At 45.3% G+C, this 17,162-nt stretch overlaps 1 protein-coding gene across 8 annotated transcripts in view; it reads right to left on the bottom strand.

Annotated features, from left to right (window-relative positions):
- Positions 1 to 790: 790 nt before the first annotated feature.
- shank2a (SH3 and multiple ankyrin repeat domains 2a) overlaps positions 791 to 17,162 on the bottom strand; it is a 70,047-nt gene continuing 53,675 nt past the window's right edge. For 5 of the 8 annotated variants that reach the window (XM_068214978.2, XM_073929759.1, XM_073929760.1 and 2 more), the window contains 11 exons: positions 16,683 to 16,956; positions 15,420 to 15,565; positions 14,732 to 14,813; positions 11,134 to 11,216; positions 9,619 to 9,743; positions 8,314 to 8,452; positions 8,123 to 8,203; positions 7,486 to 7,604; positions 7,282 to 7,396; positions 4,530 to 6,660; positions 791 to 3,936 (listed from right to left, as the gene is read on the bottom strand). In XM_068214978.2, coding sequence (XP_068071079.1) covers positions 3,468 to 3,936; positions 4,530 to 6,660; positions 7,282 to 7,396; positions 7,486 to 7,604; positions 8,123 to 8,203; positions 8,314 to 8,452; positions 9,619 to 9,743; positions 11,134 to 11,216; positions 14,732 to 14,813; positions 15,420 to 15,565; positions 16,683 to 16,956 — 3,764 coding nt within the window. In that variant the 3' untranslated portion in view covers positions 791 to 3,467. The remainder of the gene's footprint in view (positions 3,937 to 4,529; positions 6,661 to 7,281; positions 7,397 to 7,485; positions 7,605 to 8,122; positions 8,204 to 8,313; positions 8,453 to 9,618; positions 9,744 to 11,133; positions 11,217 to 14,731; positions 14,814 to 15,419; positions 15,566 to 16,682; positions 16,957 to 17,162) is intronic. The other 3 variants (XM_068214977.2, XM_073929764.1, XM_073929762.1) reach the window with 1 other exon arrangement.

Raw genomic sequence — 17,162 nt, 5'->3', positions numbered from 1 at the left:
AGTATGTGTGTGCGCTGATGCTCTAGTATGTGTGTGCATGCTTGAGTATGTGAGTATGCTATCATATGTGAGTGTGTGTGTGTGCACGCACTCAATGTGCTGAAGTATGTATGTGTGCCTGCGATCATATGTGAGTGTGTGCATACATTGTGTATGTGTGAGTGTGTGTGTGAGAGTGGCACACACAGCAGATCTTCCTCCTCCTCCATCTGCAGCTTCATCAGGAGTGTATCAGTGATGTTTGATCTCAAACACAGTAAATGAAGGCCAAAACGTGCAGCGCTCAGAGCGGCCTGCTGAAGGGTGTGTGTGTGTGTGTGTGTGTGTGTGTGTGTGTGTGTGTGTGTGTGTGTGTGTGTGTGTGTGTGTGTGTGTGTGTGTGTGTGTGTGTGTGTGTGTGTGTGTGTGTGTGTGTGTGTGTGTGTGTGTGTGTGTGTGTGTGTGTTCATGTCTCGTTAATCGCGTGTGTGTGTGTATTCTTCTGTGAGTGCATGATTTCTGTGTCTGTGTGTGTGTGTGTTGCTCAAGTATATCCAATGACAATCCACACAGGAGCGGTGGAGTTGATGAAGTGTGTGTGTGTGTGTGTGTGTGTGTGTGTGTGTGTGTAACGGCTTTGCTAATGCTAATCTTCATCTGTGTTTGGCACTTTTAGTTGAGTGTGTGTGCTGTATCTGTGCTGCGAGCGCTCTCTACACGCCTGTTTTATAACAAATATCATTTAAGAATAAAAGATGGACCAAAACTGTGTGTGTTTGTGAGATCACTGACACACACACACACACACACACACAGAGAGGAGCAGCTTTTATTTCTTCACTTGTGATGCGTTACAGACATCATCCACATCAGCTACACAGAGACGCTACACACACACACACACACACACACACACACACACACACACACACACACACACACACACACACACACACACACACACACACACACACACACACACACACACACACACACACGCGCGCGCGCACACAGGGACGGAAGATCCTACAGACTCCATTATAGTGCTGCAGTACAGATATAGTCTAGATATAAACATCATCACAGTATAAATATATTGCTGTCTGGAGTGCGGTGATGATGATGATGATGATGATGATGATCTATCAAATATAACTCTTTTAGTTGAGTTTGGCAAGTCCACACTGGTGGAGCAGTTCCTCCATTATAGTAGTGATATAGAAGGCAGTACAGCTCTATAGTCAGAATACTCTTATTCTAGTGTAAAGATGATCTGCGACGGTTATAAACGCTCTTCTTCTTCTTCTTCTTCTTCACAGTAGCAGCAGTGTGTCAGCAAACATCTGATCTGTCTTCAGCACAGACTCAGCTCATCCTCCCTCTAGTGTCCACACTGAAAGACCTGTGTGGGACTTTTAAAATGACACGAGCGGTGATCTGCACTGTCCATGACCATGGTCCATTTCTCTGACCTTTGATAAATAAGTGTAAATAGCTGCAATGCAAATAACACACGATACACTGCTAATGCCCGCAGCTGAGGTGTGTAGGAATTTAATCTCCTCAAATGAACCACTGATGTCTGAACCAGAACCTGAAATTCAAACCTGTTTTTTACCTGACAGCTCCTCCCCTTCAGTTTAGTACCTGATAGCTCCTCCCCTTCTACATAGTGCCCGATTGCTCCTCCCCTTCAGTTTAGTACCTGATAGCTCCTCCCCTTCTACATAGTGCCCGATTGCTCCTCCCCTTCAGTTTAGTACCTGATAGCTCCTCCCCTTCTACATAATGCCCGATTGCTCCTCCCCTTCAGTTTAGTACCCAATAACTCCTCCCCTTCTGCTTAGCTCCTGATGGCTCCTCCCCTTCTGCTTAGCACCCGATAGCTCCTCCCCTTCAGTTTAGTACCCAATAGCACCTCTCCTTCTGTGTAGTACCCAACAGCTTCTCCCCTACAGGGAGAATGCACTGAACCCCTCAGTTGTGAATCAACCCTCAAATCATAAAATGAGTGAGCCGGGAAAGGTGAGGGGTATTCGTTAGGGGATGCATTTGCATATATTGCATCATTAGTTTTTGCAGTGAGGATAATATAAGATGTTGGTGTAAGCCTGAGTGAATCCAGCATCTCCTCCTGAGACAGCTGCTCTTCCTCATCTCTGCAGGAACACACAGAACACTTACAGACGTGTCAAATGACATATGCCTGGAAATACGCCGTATCGCAGGTAGTAAAGGACTCCCGCTCTGATGCGGCTGGTGTTTTCACAAGTTTCAAGATGTTAAGATGAACTCCTCAAGGCTGATTTATACTCTCGCCTGGGCTGCAGTGATCTGGCTTTCATACTTGATAACAGCAGGGGGCGCCTCTGAGTACCTGTCAAGACGAAACACTCAGTGAATGGATTTAGGGCTGTTACACTTTTAGAAACACACTCGTGAACTTCCCTTCCCTTGTTCCCTCGGGGGAATCCATGCCATGATTTTGAAATGTGTTCCACTTCATCAAGCACATGGGGGACGTTTACATGGACATACCCTCGATCCCTCGATTTTGACAAAGGGAGCGAGTCAGCTTCAGAATGTAATGCGATTGTGACATAACAACAGTGTAGTTACCAAGTACTCAGGGGCTTAGGGCACTCCATTTAAACCCATTCAGATGCTCCGCCAGTAGTGGACACATAATCAATGATGCACATCCAAGGGAACAAGACTGAGGGAAGTTAGCGAGTGAAAAGCTGGATGGGAATGCAGCCTACTTCTATTTGAAATTAATAGATTGTGGATAATATTGGAGGACACTCATGAAAAGGTTTGCTTTTAGTACAGTTGGGGAAATTACTAACTTAGGCTGCATTTTATGGCGGCATGGTGGGGAGCTGAAGGTCTCTGGTTTGAGTCTCGTCTGGGTCAGTTGGTGTTTCTGTGTGGAGTTTGCATGTTCTCCCCGTGTTGGTGTGGGTTTCCTCCGGGTGCTCCGGTTTCCCCCACAGTCCAAACACATGCGCTATAGGGGAACTGATCAACTACACTGGCCGTAGTGTATGAGTGTGTGTCCTGGTCCTCCAGGTTGGGGGTTGATCGTTGGGCTAACAACCCACCTCGTGAAAATTAGATCACCAACATGGTGTGTCTAAACATCAACTTCTATATAAACGGCGCTGGGAGTAAGTAAGACTACATTTTATTCTTTTCTAAAGGACTTCACATTAGCCTGTTTTGTTTGGGGGGGGGCACAACCAGACTCAACATGACGGCATCTGCACCCATAGTGGACTTGCACCAACACTGCAATGATGTCACATTTACCATGCACACCCAGGCATACTGGAGTATAAACCAGCCTTTATAGACTTGCTCCAGAGTGCAGTTCTGACCACTAAACCGAGAACATCTTCGCACAACCTGCCGACAGCAGAAGCAGAGACTGATGAAGAAAACAACAGACTGATCAAGCAGTGTCCAAACCCAGTGGAATCTCCTCTTTATCTGTCCATTAGCAGTTTGAGAGCCTTCTCGATGTTCATGCGGTGGCCCACACGCGTTACCCCCAGATCTACGAGGTCTTCTTTTTGGAGGTTGGGGAGGTGCGAGCCCTCAATGTCATTCTCAAGGAAGGCCTTCTTGTGCTCGGCTAGGTTGAGGGTGTCCAGCCAGTCAGCCACGTCGTGTTTGCTCCAGAGCGGGATGGGTTTATCAGCGAACGGCTTGTCGGCCGCGGCCTGAAAGAGCGTGAGCGGGGACAGAGACTGGCTGCTGACGGAGCTGATGCTGAAACACTGCTCTGCGTTCCCCATGGGTGGAGATGGCAGGCTGAACACATCCGTCAATGTTGGAGATGCAGCAGAGCCGGGCAGAGAAGAGTGTCCAGATCCAGCAGGAGGAGACGCCTGAGGGGGTAAGGGGCTGGAAGACACTTTGTGGATGCGTTTGGTATCTTGAGCCATCCATTCTCTGAGGGAACACACATGCAGAAAGAGCAGTCAGTGGATGAAGACTCATTGGGGTTCATCAGGGAACTCTACAAAGCTCCTTGAGTGTTCAGTACTACATCACTATTCTGTCAATATATGAGGTAATATGGGCAGTATGCGACCAAAATAGACGTCTCAGTTCGTGACCAAAGAGATAAATGACTGTATGCTGGGAATATCCTGGAGTTATTCTTAAGCAGAAAGGATAGGACTGTAAGATTTGTCTTGATCTTTAAGAGCCAAGGACTGAAGTCCAACCCTTATCAAACACACTTGATCCAGCTACTCAAGATGTTCAGGGTTAGCTGGAACTGAAGTCTACAGAAGGGGTTTCCTCCGGGAGTCATGTTAGCCGCACAAGCATCACTTTAATTGTCAAACTTGGAAATACTTTTTTACCACAGAAATGCCCAACTAACAATACAAAACTTTCTTGTGCTGGTCTACAACTGTTGATTCAACAGCTTGAATATAATTATAGGCTATGCAAAGTCATCATTATCTGATTATTGATTATTATTTTGTCAGGAACATTTAATCAAAAACAGAACAGGCTGTTACTGTGCAGCTCACCTTGATCCGATGCTTCTGGAGACTGCAGGTGGGTCGAGAGATCCTCCCTGTTTGGGAAATCTGTCCTTGTTCATGTGCTGAAGTTTGGAGCTGAGCTCATTGATTACATTGGCTTTAGGATCTGCATTGGGTAGGAGTGGGTTTGGCAGCTCCTGGGGGTGTTTCGCGAGTGTTTTACGAGCCTCAGTTTGAGCTACACCACACAGAGGTGGAGGTGGGAGTGGTGGAGGCTCTCCAATAGACTCAATGCTCTCCTGTTTCAAAGGGTCCCTGTAAAAAGCATTGCTTTTATTGATAATGGGTTTAGATTTTGGCTTTGGTGGAACAGGGGGTCGGTCCAGCAGAAAAATCTGCCCATTTGCATAGGTTATACACGCATCCTCGATTCCCTCTGATGACAGCGTAGAGATACTGGACACGGTGGAGATTGTGCTGTTGGCCTCAAAATGAGGATCTCCAGCGCTGTTTCTGCTGTCAGCTTCCTCAATGCCTGAGTCTGTGACCGGCTCAAACATCTCTGGAGGTGGTGGAGGGTAGGCGTGGGATGTCATGCAATTTGAAGCACGAGAATGATGCACGGCCCTTGTTTCATTATTCTTCTTCTGCTTGAGAATCACAGCTACCTGGTCCTCAGGAATGTCGAGGCTGTTGGCAAACTCCAGAGGTGGAGGCAAGGGTTCAGCTACATCGAACTCCTCATCGATATCCACTGAGGTCAGAAGTGGAAGAGGAATCCCAGAGGAAAACTTGCCAGGCTCCTCCATGGGAGTTGTTTGGGAGTTTGGAAGTTTGGAATCACTGGGTTCTCCATCCATAACTGGGGACTCTTCTAGCAGGAATCCATCAGACAGACTGTTCCCCTGCGGCTTGGCCTTATTCAGTGACTGCACCATGAGGAGTCCTGCTGACTTCTGCTGTGAAGTGTTATGAGCGTTCTTTAGCTGCTCAGATGGATTGCTGACCTTCACTGTTTGCCGGCTAGACTCTCTTGAATGTCTAAATAAACCCCCACTATCTTTTGGTTGACCCACTGCTGTGGTAGCGGCAAAGTTGGTTTCAATATTGGACCGCAGCTTGGTGTCTATAAAGAGTGGTTGGTTGAGGTTTGCTTTGTGTGGTTCTCCTTTAGGTGGAGGAAGAGGCGGTAGCACTGGCTCCTTCAGAGCTTTATTTCCAGATGATTGTCCCGGAGCTGGAGGTGAACAAATATCATGAGTCTTCCTCGAAACCTGTTGTTGGAAATCATCATCGATGCCGATGGGACTACCTATATCAGGACACTTCCTGGAGCGTGTTGTCAGAGGTTTAGTCATTGGTTCTGGGATGGTAAAGTCAGTCAAGTTTCCTTCATTTCTTAGTTGCGAGCTCCCTATTAAAGAGGCCGGTGGAGCCATGATGTTTTCTAAACTCTTATCGTTGGCAAACATGCCTTCATCAATGGACATAGACTGGCGTAGGCGGGGAGTAGGGATAAACGGATCCTCATCTCCGAGATCCATTGACAAAAAAGCAGGGGAGTTTTTCCTTGCCTCCAGACGCTTCTCGCGGTCACGCACTGCCCCAGCAATAGCAGCTGCAAAAGGGTTGGAAACGCTCCCATCAGGCCGAAGTTGTCCTGGAGGCTCGGGTCCAGTAGTCTCGATTTCCATGCTGCTTCCTCTGCTGCTTTTGCCACTACTGCTAGTCGAAGGCTCTTTAACAATAATGGTTGGTATTGATATTGAACAAGTCTTCTCGGGACTATCCTCAACGTTTGGCTGCTTGACCAGAATGCCCTTCCTACGGGCTGGTTTTGGTGGGACGTACAGGGGTTTGTCTGAGTATGGATTCTCTGGCACATGCGCCCTGTTGAGGCCTGGATGAGTCTGACAGTCGTACGGCTCAAAGTTTTGCCGATGGTACCCGACTTGGTCTCTTTCTATGGTGTGGCATCTGGCGGCAGAGTTCTGAGTGTAAATGGACTGGTTGGGCTCGTATCCCTGTGCTGTAGACGTGCTGAGCTTGTACGGTGGGGATGGAGGAGAGATGCCAGGTGGTGGAGGAATATCCTCAGATGTGTCCGGCATTGAGAGGCTTCTGGAGAACTTGAGCAGTGGAGGTATCAGGAACTTCTTCTCTTCTCCTGCGATTCCTTGGGAAAGAATTAAGCAACATGTTTAGAATGAAATCAGGAACACATTATTTAATCTTTAGACATACTGCAAGTGACTCTGGAACTATAAGTCAATATGTTCCTAGCATATTCCTTCTGGTCATACTTGAAGGGGTGTTCATCAGACTCATTATATTATATTATATTGTATTATGTTTACGCCACAAGTCCAATGACATGCACTATAGGGGAATTAGGTAAGCTAAATTGTCTATAGTGTACGAGTGCGTGTCCTGGTCCTCCAGGTTGGGGGTTGAGTGTTGGGATAATGACCCACCTTGTTAAAATGAGATGTTACGAAACTCCAACATGGTGCGGCTAAATATCAACTTCAATATAAACGGCACTCAGAGTGAGTGAGTATATATGAATATTATATTATATGAGTGTCACCCTTCTCATTCTTCTAACCTAACCGTCAGATTGGGGTAAGCAATGCCTAAAGTAGATTATGAGAATAAAGTGCAACCATGAAAGCTCATGGAGATTATTACATGTTTTCACATTGTGAAGAGACTATCTAAATCAATCTGTGGATGACTGTGGGTAAAATGATCTCAGAGCAGCCCTGACGAGTGGAATATTTCAGCAAATGTTTACCGACGGACTTCTGTCTTCTCATGGAGCTCTTTGGCAGACGAATATAACCTCCATGGGATCTCCCAGGAACATTCGGAGGAACTACAGCGACCCCTGGCCGTTCAGATGCGGACTGCTGTCAATCAGATTCATCGATTAGAACGTTTTACATATGATCATGCATCATAATTGCAGTCTGACACTGCCGCTCTCACGCAAACTCACATTAAAATCCATGGATGCCAAAAATCGGCTTGAGGGGCGGGACCTGATTGAGACAGTTTTGTCTGCTGAGGATTTTTCATGCATGATCTTCTGTGGCGGAACGGCCTCTTCCACTTTATCTGCAACACAACCAGTAACAATGAATGTGGTGGCCGAGGGTTAATTCTGCAAATTACACTAGTTAATTATATATTCATGATGGTGTGACTGTCATTGGTGGTGCTTCAATGAAGTGGGCGGAGCTAAATATTTTTTTGTGCACTTTGCTCACTGCAACTCTCTGATTGGTGGAATTGTCTGATTGGCATCATGGGTAATGTAGATCTACCAAAACTCCACTATTCAACAAGACTCTCTAAATAAGTTGAATTAATGTCAACAAAAGCAGATGCAGCGGAAACTGATGAACCAAAGTTTTATGTAAGAGAATGAACAGCCTTCATCACACACACACACACGCTATTAAACTATTAAAGACTGGATGTGTGTGACTACGAGGACGTTAAGGACAGTTCTGACTCTTCATATATTCAGGTATTCACTGCGGCATGAAGATAAGCATCAGCTGCAGATCACTGACCCCACCGTGAGCTGGTAAACACAGCGCTCACCGCAGTACTGTAAGGGTAAAACTCACCCGGGTCTTCTAGCTCACAGGTCATGGATTTGGATCTCATGGTCAGGGCAGTGGTGGGTGCTCTTTTGGGTGGAGGAGGCGCTGCGACAACACAAACACACACTCGACTGTTGTTTATTTGAAGTCTGTGTGTACACCAGCATGATCACTGCAGCAGCAGCAGGGTTGAGTTCTGCAGGGAATTCTCCTACCTTTCTTCCGTGTTTTGTCGTCTTTGTCGTCCGGATTCCTGCTCACTCTCACCACTTTAATGACCAGTCGGTTTCCTCCATGTTTGATCATGCTCACCACCTGCCGATGACCCATCTTCACCACACTCTGATGATTGACCTGCAGCACACACACACGCGCACACACACACACATACACACACATACACACACACACACAAACCCACATACACATGTGCACACACAATTAGATAGAAACACACACACATGTGCATACACATGAACTAATTTTCACACCACACACACACACACACACACACCTCACTGTTTACCATCAGAATGAACTGTGGCATGAGCCCCATGTTTAATCTAAAGCGCAGTGATTGAGTGTGCTGGTTCTCAGTGGTGTAGTGAAGCGTGCTGCACTGATGATGAGGAGATTCACCTGCAGTCATTGAACTGAAGTGGGTCATGATGAGCACTGCTCCATCTGCTGGAGCTCCGTCTTCAGCCCGCTGCGCTCTGCTCTCTGCATGTATATTTGATGCAGGCCGTGTGAACATATGCTGACCTGTTTCTCAATCTGCTCCACCGACTTATTCTCAATAACTCATACATGGACCGTGAACACATGGATGAACTTTTTTGTAATATTTGTAATATTTTGTTTTATTATAACACATTTAACAAAAACAGAAGAATACCAGTAAAAAGAAGAGAATAAATAATGCAAAATAATCGACATTAGCCCCCCAAACTGGATATTGGTTCCATAAGCTCTGGAAAACTATTGAATAGAGCAGCAGAACTCATGAAGAACAGCACAACACCTAAACTAATGTGCACACAAGAGTCCCACATCTGTCCCGTTCAGGACATACAGAGGGAGGATTTGACTTCATCTAGTTTTAGAGAAATGAAGGCCACGCATAACTGTCCATTGAGTTAATTTATGTCTCGAGTTTATTGAAGCGTTTTATTCTGGACTGGGCTTCTTATCAGATCTCATCAGCCACTTCATCATTTAAATCCACGGCCAGAGCTGGAGCCTCAAAAACACCAACAAAGCTTCATATCAGATGTCTCGTATTCGGGTTTGAGGACAGCAGATTCAGAATAATATGACTTTCTGGTTTGTTTATAAATTGTGAGATATTTTCCTTTACACAGTTTCTAATCTGAAGACAGCAAAAGAAACGAGACTGCGGGAGAGAAGAGTCATTCTTCCACTGTGCAAAGGATGCAAATGGATTGTCTATGTGCGCACACGTTTTTTGACATTTTGTGTGTGTGTGTGTGTGTGTGTGTGTGTGTACTATCCCGTACCTCAGTGAGGAAGTCTCCGGTGCGCAGCCCCATCAGCCAGGCCACACCACCCTCATCCACAGACTCCAGATACTGCAGCGCTGGGAACGCAGCAGTGGGGATGAACTCCTCGATGGGGGTGTCAGCTGTGGGACACACACACACACACACGTTCAACTGATCATCAGCAACACACCTGCTTCATTAACTCTCATAATGATGATGGAGGACAGAAACAGACCTAGGATACTTATTCTGCCCCTTTAACAAGCTGTAAAGCGTGTCTCTGCTGTCTCTAGAGTGTGTGTGTGTGTTTCAGTTTCAGCACAAGTAGTCTATGCTGACATCATCTTCAGCAGCTCAAACACTCTGATGGCTAATGGACAGACGGCTGCTTCTCACTCAGGCCTGCTGGACATGCTAATGAGATGAAGAATAATGGGCGGGGCTTTCCCCCTCTGATGACGCGTACAAAGGGAAAGCATCAGAGGCTGCTGGAGATACTCACACACTGCATTAAAGTGTTGTGGATAATAGGTGCCCTTTAAAACACTGTGTGTGTGTGTGTGTGTGTGTGTGTGTGTGTGTGTGTGTGTGTGTGTGTGTTTCAGTGAGCTGCTCTTCCCTTGAGCAGAGCTGTGACTCTGCACATAACCAGCCGTGACATCTGACGCTTCACATTAATCAGAGTCACTGCTGTACTGTACTCTACTGTACGCCTGAGAGACCACTGGACCCCTGATCACAGCACATCACACATTAATAGCTATGTTAGGGTAATTAGGGTAAAGTTAGGGTAATTAGGCAAGTCATAATGTATAACAGGGGTTTGTTCTGGAGACAATCCAACACTAATATTGTTAAGGGGGCTAATATTATTGAGCACAGCAGTGTTAACATCTTTATAGAGGAGTTCATTTCCAATCTCTCTGATAGAAACACTTTAATGCCGTCACACTGAACTAAACTAAACTGGCAAATAACAGCAGACTAATGTGAAACTCAGAGCACAGCAGCTGGAGGAGGAACACACACACACACACACACACACACACACACACACACACACACACTCCTGATACACATGCTGAAGCGGACATATGAGAACATCTGAACAACACCACTGAAGTGTTTAGGAGAGGAGTTAAGATGTACAGTGATGATGATGAGGAAGATGAAGAAGGTGATGATGATGAAGATTATGATTACAGTGATGATGACAATGAAGAAGGTGAATATAGTGATGATGAAGATGATGATGATGAAGGTGATGATGATGAATAAAGTGATGATGATGATGATGAAGGTGATGATGATGAATATAGTGATGATGATTATGATGAAGATGATGATGAAGATGATGATGATGATGAAGATGATGATGAATATAGTGATGATGATGATGATGATGAAGGTGATGATGATGAATATAGTGATGATGGTGAGGATGATGAAGATGATTACAGTGATGATGACAATGAAGAAGGTGAATATAGTGATGATGATGATGATGATGATGATGAAGATGAGTCTCACCTTTAGCTCCTCGCAGCACGAACCCGAACCCCTCGCTGTCCTGCTTCTGTAGGACCACTGTCTTCTGCTCCGTCGTGCAGTCACTGTGGAGGAAATGACGCGCGTCACTCAAACCCTTCCTCATCCTCGCCCTCCTCATCCTCGCCGCCGCTGATCATCAGCATGGATCTGTGTTGATCGCTCGCTGAATGACGCGCGTCAGAAACACACGCGCTGCTCTCTCCGGCTCATCCGCCTTTACATAACGCGCCGCGTCACGCGCTTAAATACTGCGTTGCTTTACGCCTGTTTCACACCGCAAGCGTCAGCGGCGCGTGAGCAGAGCGTGAGCAGCGCGTGTGTTTTCGGCGTCCATGTTAACAGATTAGAGCTTTCATACCGCACGCAGCAGCAGCGCGTCAGAGCGAGGCGTGAGCGTCGCCGAAGCAGCAGTGCAGAAACGCCTATTGTGCTCGAAGACGCGGGACTGTTCAGTTAGCAGCGCACAGGTGATCTACAGGTGTGTGTGTGTGTGTGTTTCCGGCTGCAGGTGGAGCTCAGTGTCTGCTTCTGCCTCCGGTAAACATTACAGACACGCTGACTGCGCTGCCTTCATCCAGATACACCCGCGGATTCACCATCATCACACATCAGTAACACTACACTGATGTAGAGTAAATACTGTAGTGTTTATGATCATGGTGTAGTGAAGTCTACTACTCTGTGTACATTAAACTATTGAAGACTCTGAACTCACTGTAGTATTGACTGTAGTGAACTGGTCAGCTCTAATAAATACTGCAGTATATAGTTACTCTAGTGTTTACTACAGTAAAGTCTGGTGTATTGCCACACTAAACAACAAATATTCCTCTCTCTTCACAACGTTTACAACATTTTTATCCAGCGTAAACATTCACCTTCTGATGAGAAATGTGGTCAGAAGTGCACAATCACAATCAAAATAATCATATAATACTATAGCATTAATAACAGAGTAAAGTGCTTCAGTTGATCTACTGTGGTGATTCTACAGTTGCTATGGTAACACAACAACTACAGTAATTGATCTGTTGTGGTGATTCTACAGTTGCTATGGTAACACAACAACTACAGTAATTGATCTGTTGTGGTGATAATACAGTTGCTATGGTAACACAACAGCTACAGTAATTGATCTGTTGTGGTGATTCTACAGTTGCTATGGTAACACAACACCTACAGTAATTGATCTGTTGTGGTGATTCTACAGTTGCTATGGTAACACAACAACTACAGTAATTGATCTGTTGTGGTGATTCTACAGTTGCTATGGTAACACAACAACTACAGTAATTGATCTGTTGTGGTGATAATACAGTTGCTATGGTAACACAACAACTACAGTAATTGATCTGTTGTGGTGATTCTACAGTTGCTATGGTAACACAACACCTACAGTAATTGATCTGTTGTGGTGATTCTACAGTTGCTATGGTAACACAACAACTACAGTAATTGATCTGTTGTGGTGACTCTACAGTTGCTATGGTAACACGACAGCTACAGTAATTGATCTGTTGTGGTGATTCTACAGTTGCTATGGTAACACGACAACTACAGTAATTGATCTGTTGTGGTGATTCTACAGTTGCTATGGTAACACAACAACTACAGTAATTGATCTGTTGTGGTGACTCTACAGTTGCTATGGTAACACGACAGCTACAGTAATTGATCTGTTGTGGTGATTCTACAGTTGCTATGGTAACACGACAGCTACAGTAATTGATCTGTTGTGGTGATTCTACAGTTGCTATGGTAACACGACAACTACAGTAATTGATCTACTGTGGTGATTCTACAGTTGCTATGGTAACACAACTGAACACATGAGTCAATGCTGTAGTGTTCTTGAGCTATAGGGGGCATCATAATCCAGTGTTATTACATTAGTACACTACAGAATCACTGTAGTATTGTGAGTATTGTGTACTGTGAATTATTCCCTCATAACGACACTAATGCGGTGTTTTACGTATGGTTGGCATGGTTGTGCTGAGTGGGTTGTGTCTATAATGTAAAATGAACACACAGAAATCAATAATTGCAGGAGAATGACGGCTCCTCTCTGTGTAAACGCTGGATCACTCCTGTCAGATTTCCAGGTTAAAGGGAGGTGAATTAATGATGAGCTGCTGCTGTTGTTCAGTCATGTTTGCTGAACTGGAGAGAGCAGCTGAAGGCCTGAACACTGTGCAGACGATACAGGACACAGTGCAACAATGCTGTGTATATAGAAACGCAGGAGTCCTCCTCATATCAGTAATCCTATAATAATCCTCATATCAGTCCTATTACTGTAACAGCATCAGCTCAGCATCTCCTGCTGCATTATATAACATGTCCAACACGTTCATTATGTAATTGTCAATAGAAGACATCAGGGGACGCTGCATGGGCAGTACAATAACTGAATATTAGAATAAAATGATCAAGGATTCCAAATCAGTTCAGCTAAATAAGCATTCTCCATTAAACGTCATGATATTAAAACATCTTCAGGTCAAAATGTCAATCTCATATCATGCTAGAATAGTCCTGATAACAGTATAACAGTATACATCATCACTGTTAGTTCAGTCAGTTATTGAGCACATGGAAATATTCACGCATTCATACAGTATATGGTCATAACTCTCATGTTATGCACAGCTCACTGATACATGTTTGATCAGGAGTGTAGAAATATGAAATACATATAAACACAGCACTTTAATAAATGAGTTAATGCAGGCTCAATATTAAATATTGCTGAAGAAATGCAAAACGGAAACACTTTTAAAATGTAAACCAACCTATGCAGATGATAGCAGATGATCTGAAGCATTACTGTAAACTGTTCATCTTGTGACACCGCCATACGTATACAGTTAACGTCAAAATTATTCACCCTCCTGTGCATTATTTATTATATGTCAAAAGTGAAGTTTAACAGAGCAAGGAAATGTTCACAGTATGTCTCATTATATTCATTCTTCTGGAGAAAGTCTTGTTTCTTTAAATTTGCCTGATATAAAAGTCACTTAAAATTGTGTTAAGCTCAATATTACTGGCCTCTTCAGCAATATTAGTGTTGATTGTCTCCAGAACAAACCACTGTTATACAATGACTTGCCTAATTACCCTGACTTTACCCTAATTACCCTAGTGAAGCCTTTACATGTCACTGTAAGCTGAACACTAGTGTCTTGAAGAATATCTAGTCTAATATGATGTGCTGTCATCATGATGAAGAGGAACACATCAGCTATTAGACATGAGTTATGAACACTGTTATGATTATTAATGTGTTGAGAAATCTGCTCTCTGTTAAACAGAAATTAGGGGAAAATAAACGAGGTTGAATAATTCAGGGGTTAATAATTCTGATTTAAACTGCATATAGACCCTGACAGATCTCTCTGTTACAGTAATGTTCTCTCCACTTCACTCTTCACTAGGGTAATCAGGGTAAAGTTAGGGTAATTAGGCAAGTCATTGTATAACAGTGGTTTGTTCTGGAGACAATCCAACACTAATATTGCTGAAGGGGCCAATAATATTGAGCTTAACATGGCGTAGGGCGTGGTGGTCTCACCTGGAGTTGTCCATGCTGTCGTAGGAGCCCACAGTGAAGTGTCTGAAGAGCTTCTTCCTGTCGCTGCGCTCCGCCCGGCTGTCTGACAGCACAAAACACACAAGACAACACTTACACACCAGACATGATCACCTACTCATCCTTTACTCAGTGTGCTACACACACACACACACACACACACACACACACACACACACACACACGGGGAGGTTTCAAGCAGATCAATTTAAAACGCATCCTCTGATCTATTCAGCGTGAGGAAAGAAGCTGATCACTGTGCATGTTTGTGTGTTCCCTCATCAGTGTGCAGTATTACAGCAGTGTTCACTCAGTAGACAACACTCGACTCTCACTACAGTAAAGAGAGGGGGGGTGTGTGTCATGATAAAGCAGCTGCAGGAGTGTAAGAGTGTTTAGCAGGACAGCATTCAGAGGTTTTACAGCTGCTGACTGAAATTGAATTGTTCCCTAAACGTGTTCAGCCGTCATGAAAGGGTCGGGGTCATTTAGACGTCACCAGACCTGAAGACAGAGCATTGTTTAGGGCTTGTCTGCTGTTAAAATGCTGCCTGGGTCACTCTTCATCAACAGGAAGGTTAACTGTTTGCTGTTCCTCCTCTGTCGGGCAGAGCAGTGTCGTGTCAGCAGTGATGCTGTGGATTACTGTATGCTGTTGTTGTTGTCTGACCTCTGACCCGGCCGTTGCGGTGCAGGCTGCTGTTCTCTCCTCCTCCAGCGTGTGGCAGACAGGAGCGCACCAGCAGCACATGACGACCAGAGGTGGCGCTGTAGAGCTTCCTCCTGCTGCTCGGCACACACACACGCCCGTTAGGACTGCACAAACAAACACACACACACACACACACACCGCATGATGAACACACACTCACAGTCACAGTAAGTTGATTTGTGTGATGTAGAGAACATTAAAGAAATACACGTGTATAACATTACTGCCAAAATGAGTGAGTGTGCTCTCTGTTCTCTGATATCTACATAGTGTGTGTGTGTGTGTGTGTGTGTGTGTGTGTGTGTGTGTGTGTGTGTGTGTGTCTGTGTGTGTGTGTGTGTGTGTGTGTGTGTGTGTGTGTGTGTGTGTGTGTGTGTGTGTGTGTGTGTGTGTGTGTGTGGCGGAGGAAAATGAAAATAATCTCCAGAAATTGTTCATTAGCTTAATAATCTATTCATTAAACACCCCTAGAATCATTCATTCATTTATTTTGCTTTGGCTTATGAATGAACCGCCAACTATTCCAGCCTATGTTTTACACAGTGGATGCCCTTCTAGCTGCAACCCAGTACTGGGAAACACCCATACACACTCATATACACACACACTCATACACTACAGCCAGTGTAGTTGATCAGTTCCCCTATAGCGCATGTGTTTGGACTGTGGGGGAAACCGGAGCACCCGGAGGAAACCCACACCAACACGGGGAGAACATGCAAACTCCACACAGAATTACACAGTGAGTGAGTTGCATCATTTGACAGTGCTGTTGTGCATGTGTAAGTCGCACCATTTAACGGTTGCACTGTAGTTGTGCTTGCTTGCATGTGTGTGTGTGTGTGTTTGAGTGTGTTGCACCATTTGACAATACTGAGTTGTGTGTGTGAGTGTGTGAGTCGCACCATTTAACAGTCTTGCTTTGCATGTGTAAGTCGCACCATTTGATGGTGTCGCTGTAGTTGTGCTTGCATGCGTGTGTTTGAGTGAGTTGCACCATTTGACAGTACTGCTGTGTGTGTGTGTGTGTGTGTGTGTGTGAGTCACATCATTTGACAGTACTGCTGTGTGTGTGTGTGTGTGTGTGTGTGTGTGTGTGTGTTCGTGAGTCGCACCATTTGACAGTACTGCTGTGTGTGTGTGTGTGTGTGTGTGTTCGTGAGTCGCACCATTTGACAGTACTGCTGTGTGTGTGTGTGTTCGTGTGTGTGTGAGTCGCACCATTTGAGCGTGGTGCTGCTGCTGTGCTCGTCCTCCAGGCTGACGGACAGTGATCTGCTGTTGCTCTTCATCCTGCCGCTGCGTCCGCTGGTCATCATCATCATGCGCATGCGTGCGCCCGCGTCTCTCTGCATCTGCTGCAGCTCTGGGCTCACGGTGCGCTCCGGGACATTGATGTCACTGCTGGAGCGCAGTAGAGACCGGGACATACACACACCGCTGCGGGGCAGGGGCCGGCGACCACGGGAGGCTGACGGGGTGTCTGAGAGACCCACTGACACACAGAAACACACACACAAACACACACACACACACACACACACACACACACACACACACACACACACACACAGACACAGAGAGATGATGAGCATAAGGAATCACATCAGTCAGTAAAGGCACAGTTCCCCCTGTACTGTAAATGCAGGAGTATCCAGCCAAGACACGCAGACTCAGACATGCAACCTCACATACATGCAC

Source organism: Danio rerio, chromosome 18 (assembly GCF_049306965.1).
Source record: "Danio rerio strain Tuebingen ecotype United States chromosome 18, GRCz12tu, whole genome shotgun sequence".
Lineage (NCBI taxonomy): Eukaryota > Metazoa > Chordata > Actinopteri > Cypriniformes > Danionidae > Danio > Danio rerio.
This window is presented reverse-complemented; position numbering and strand designations above follow the sequence as displayed.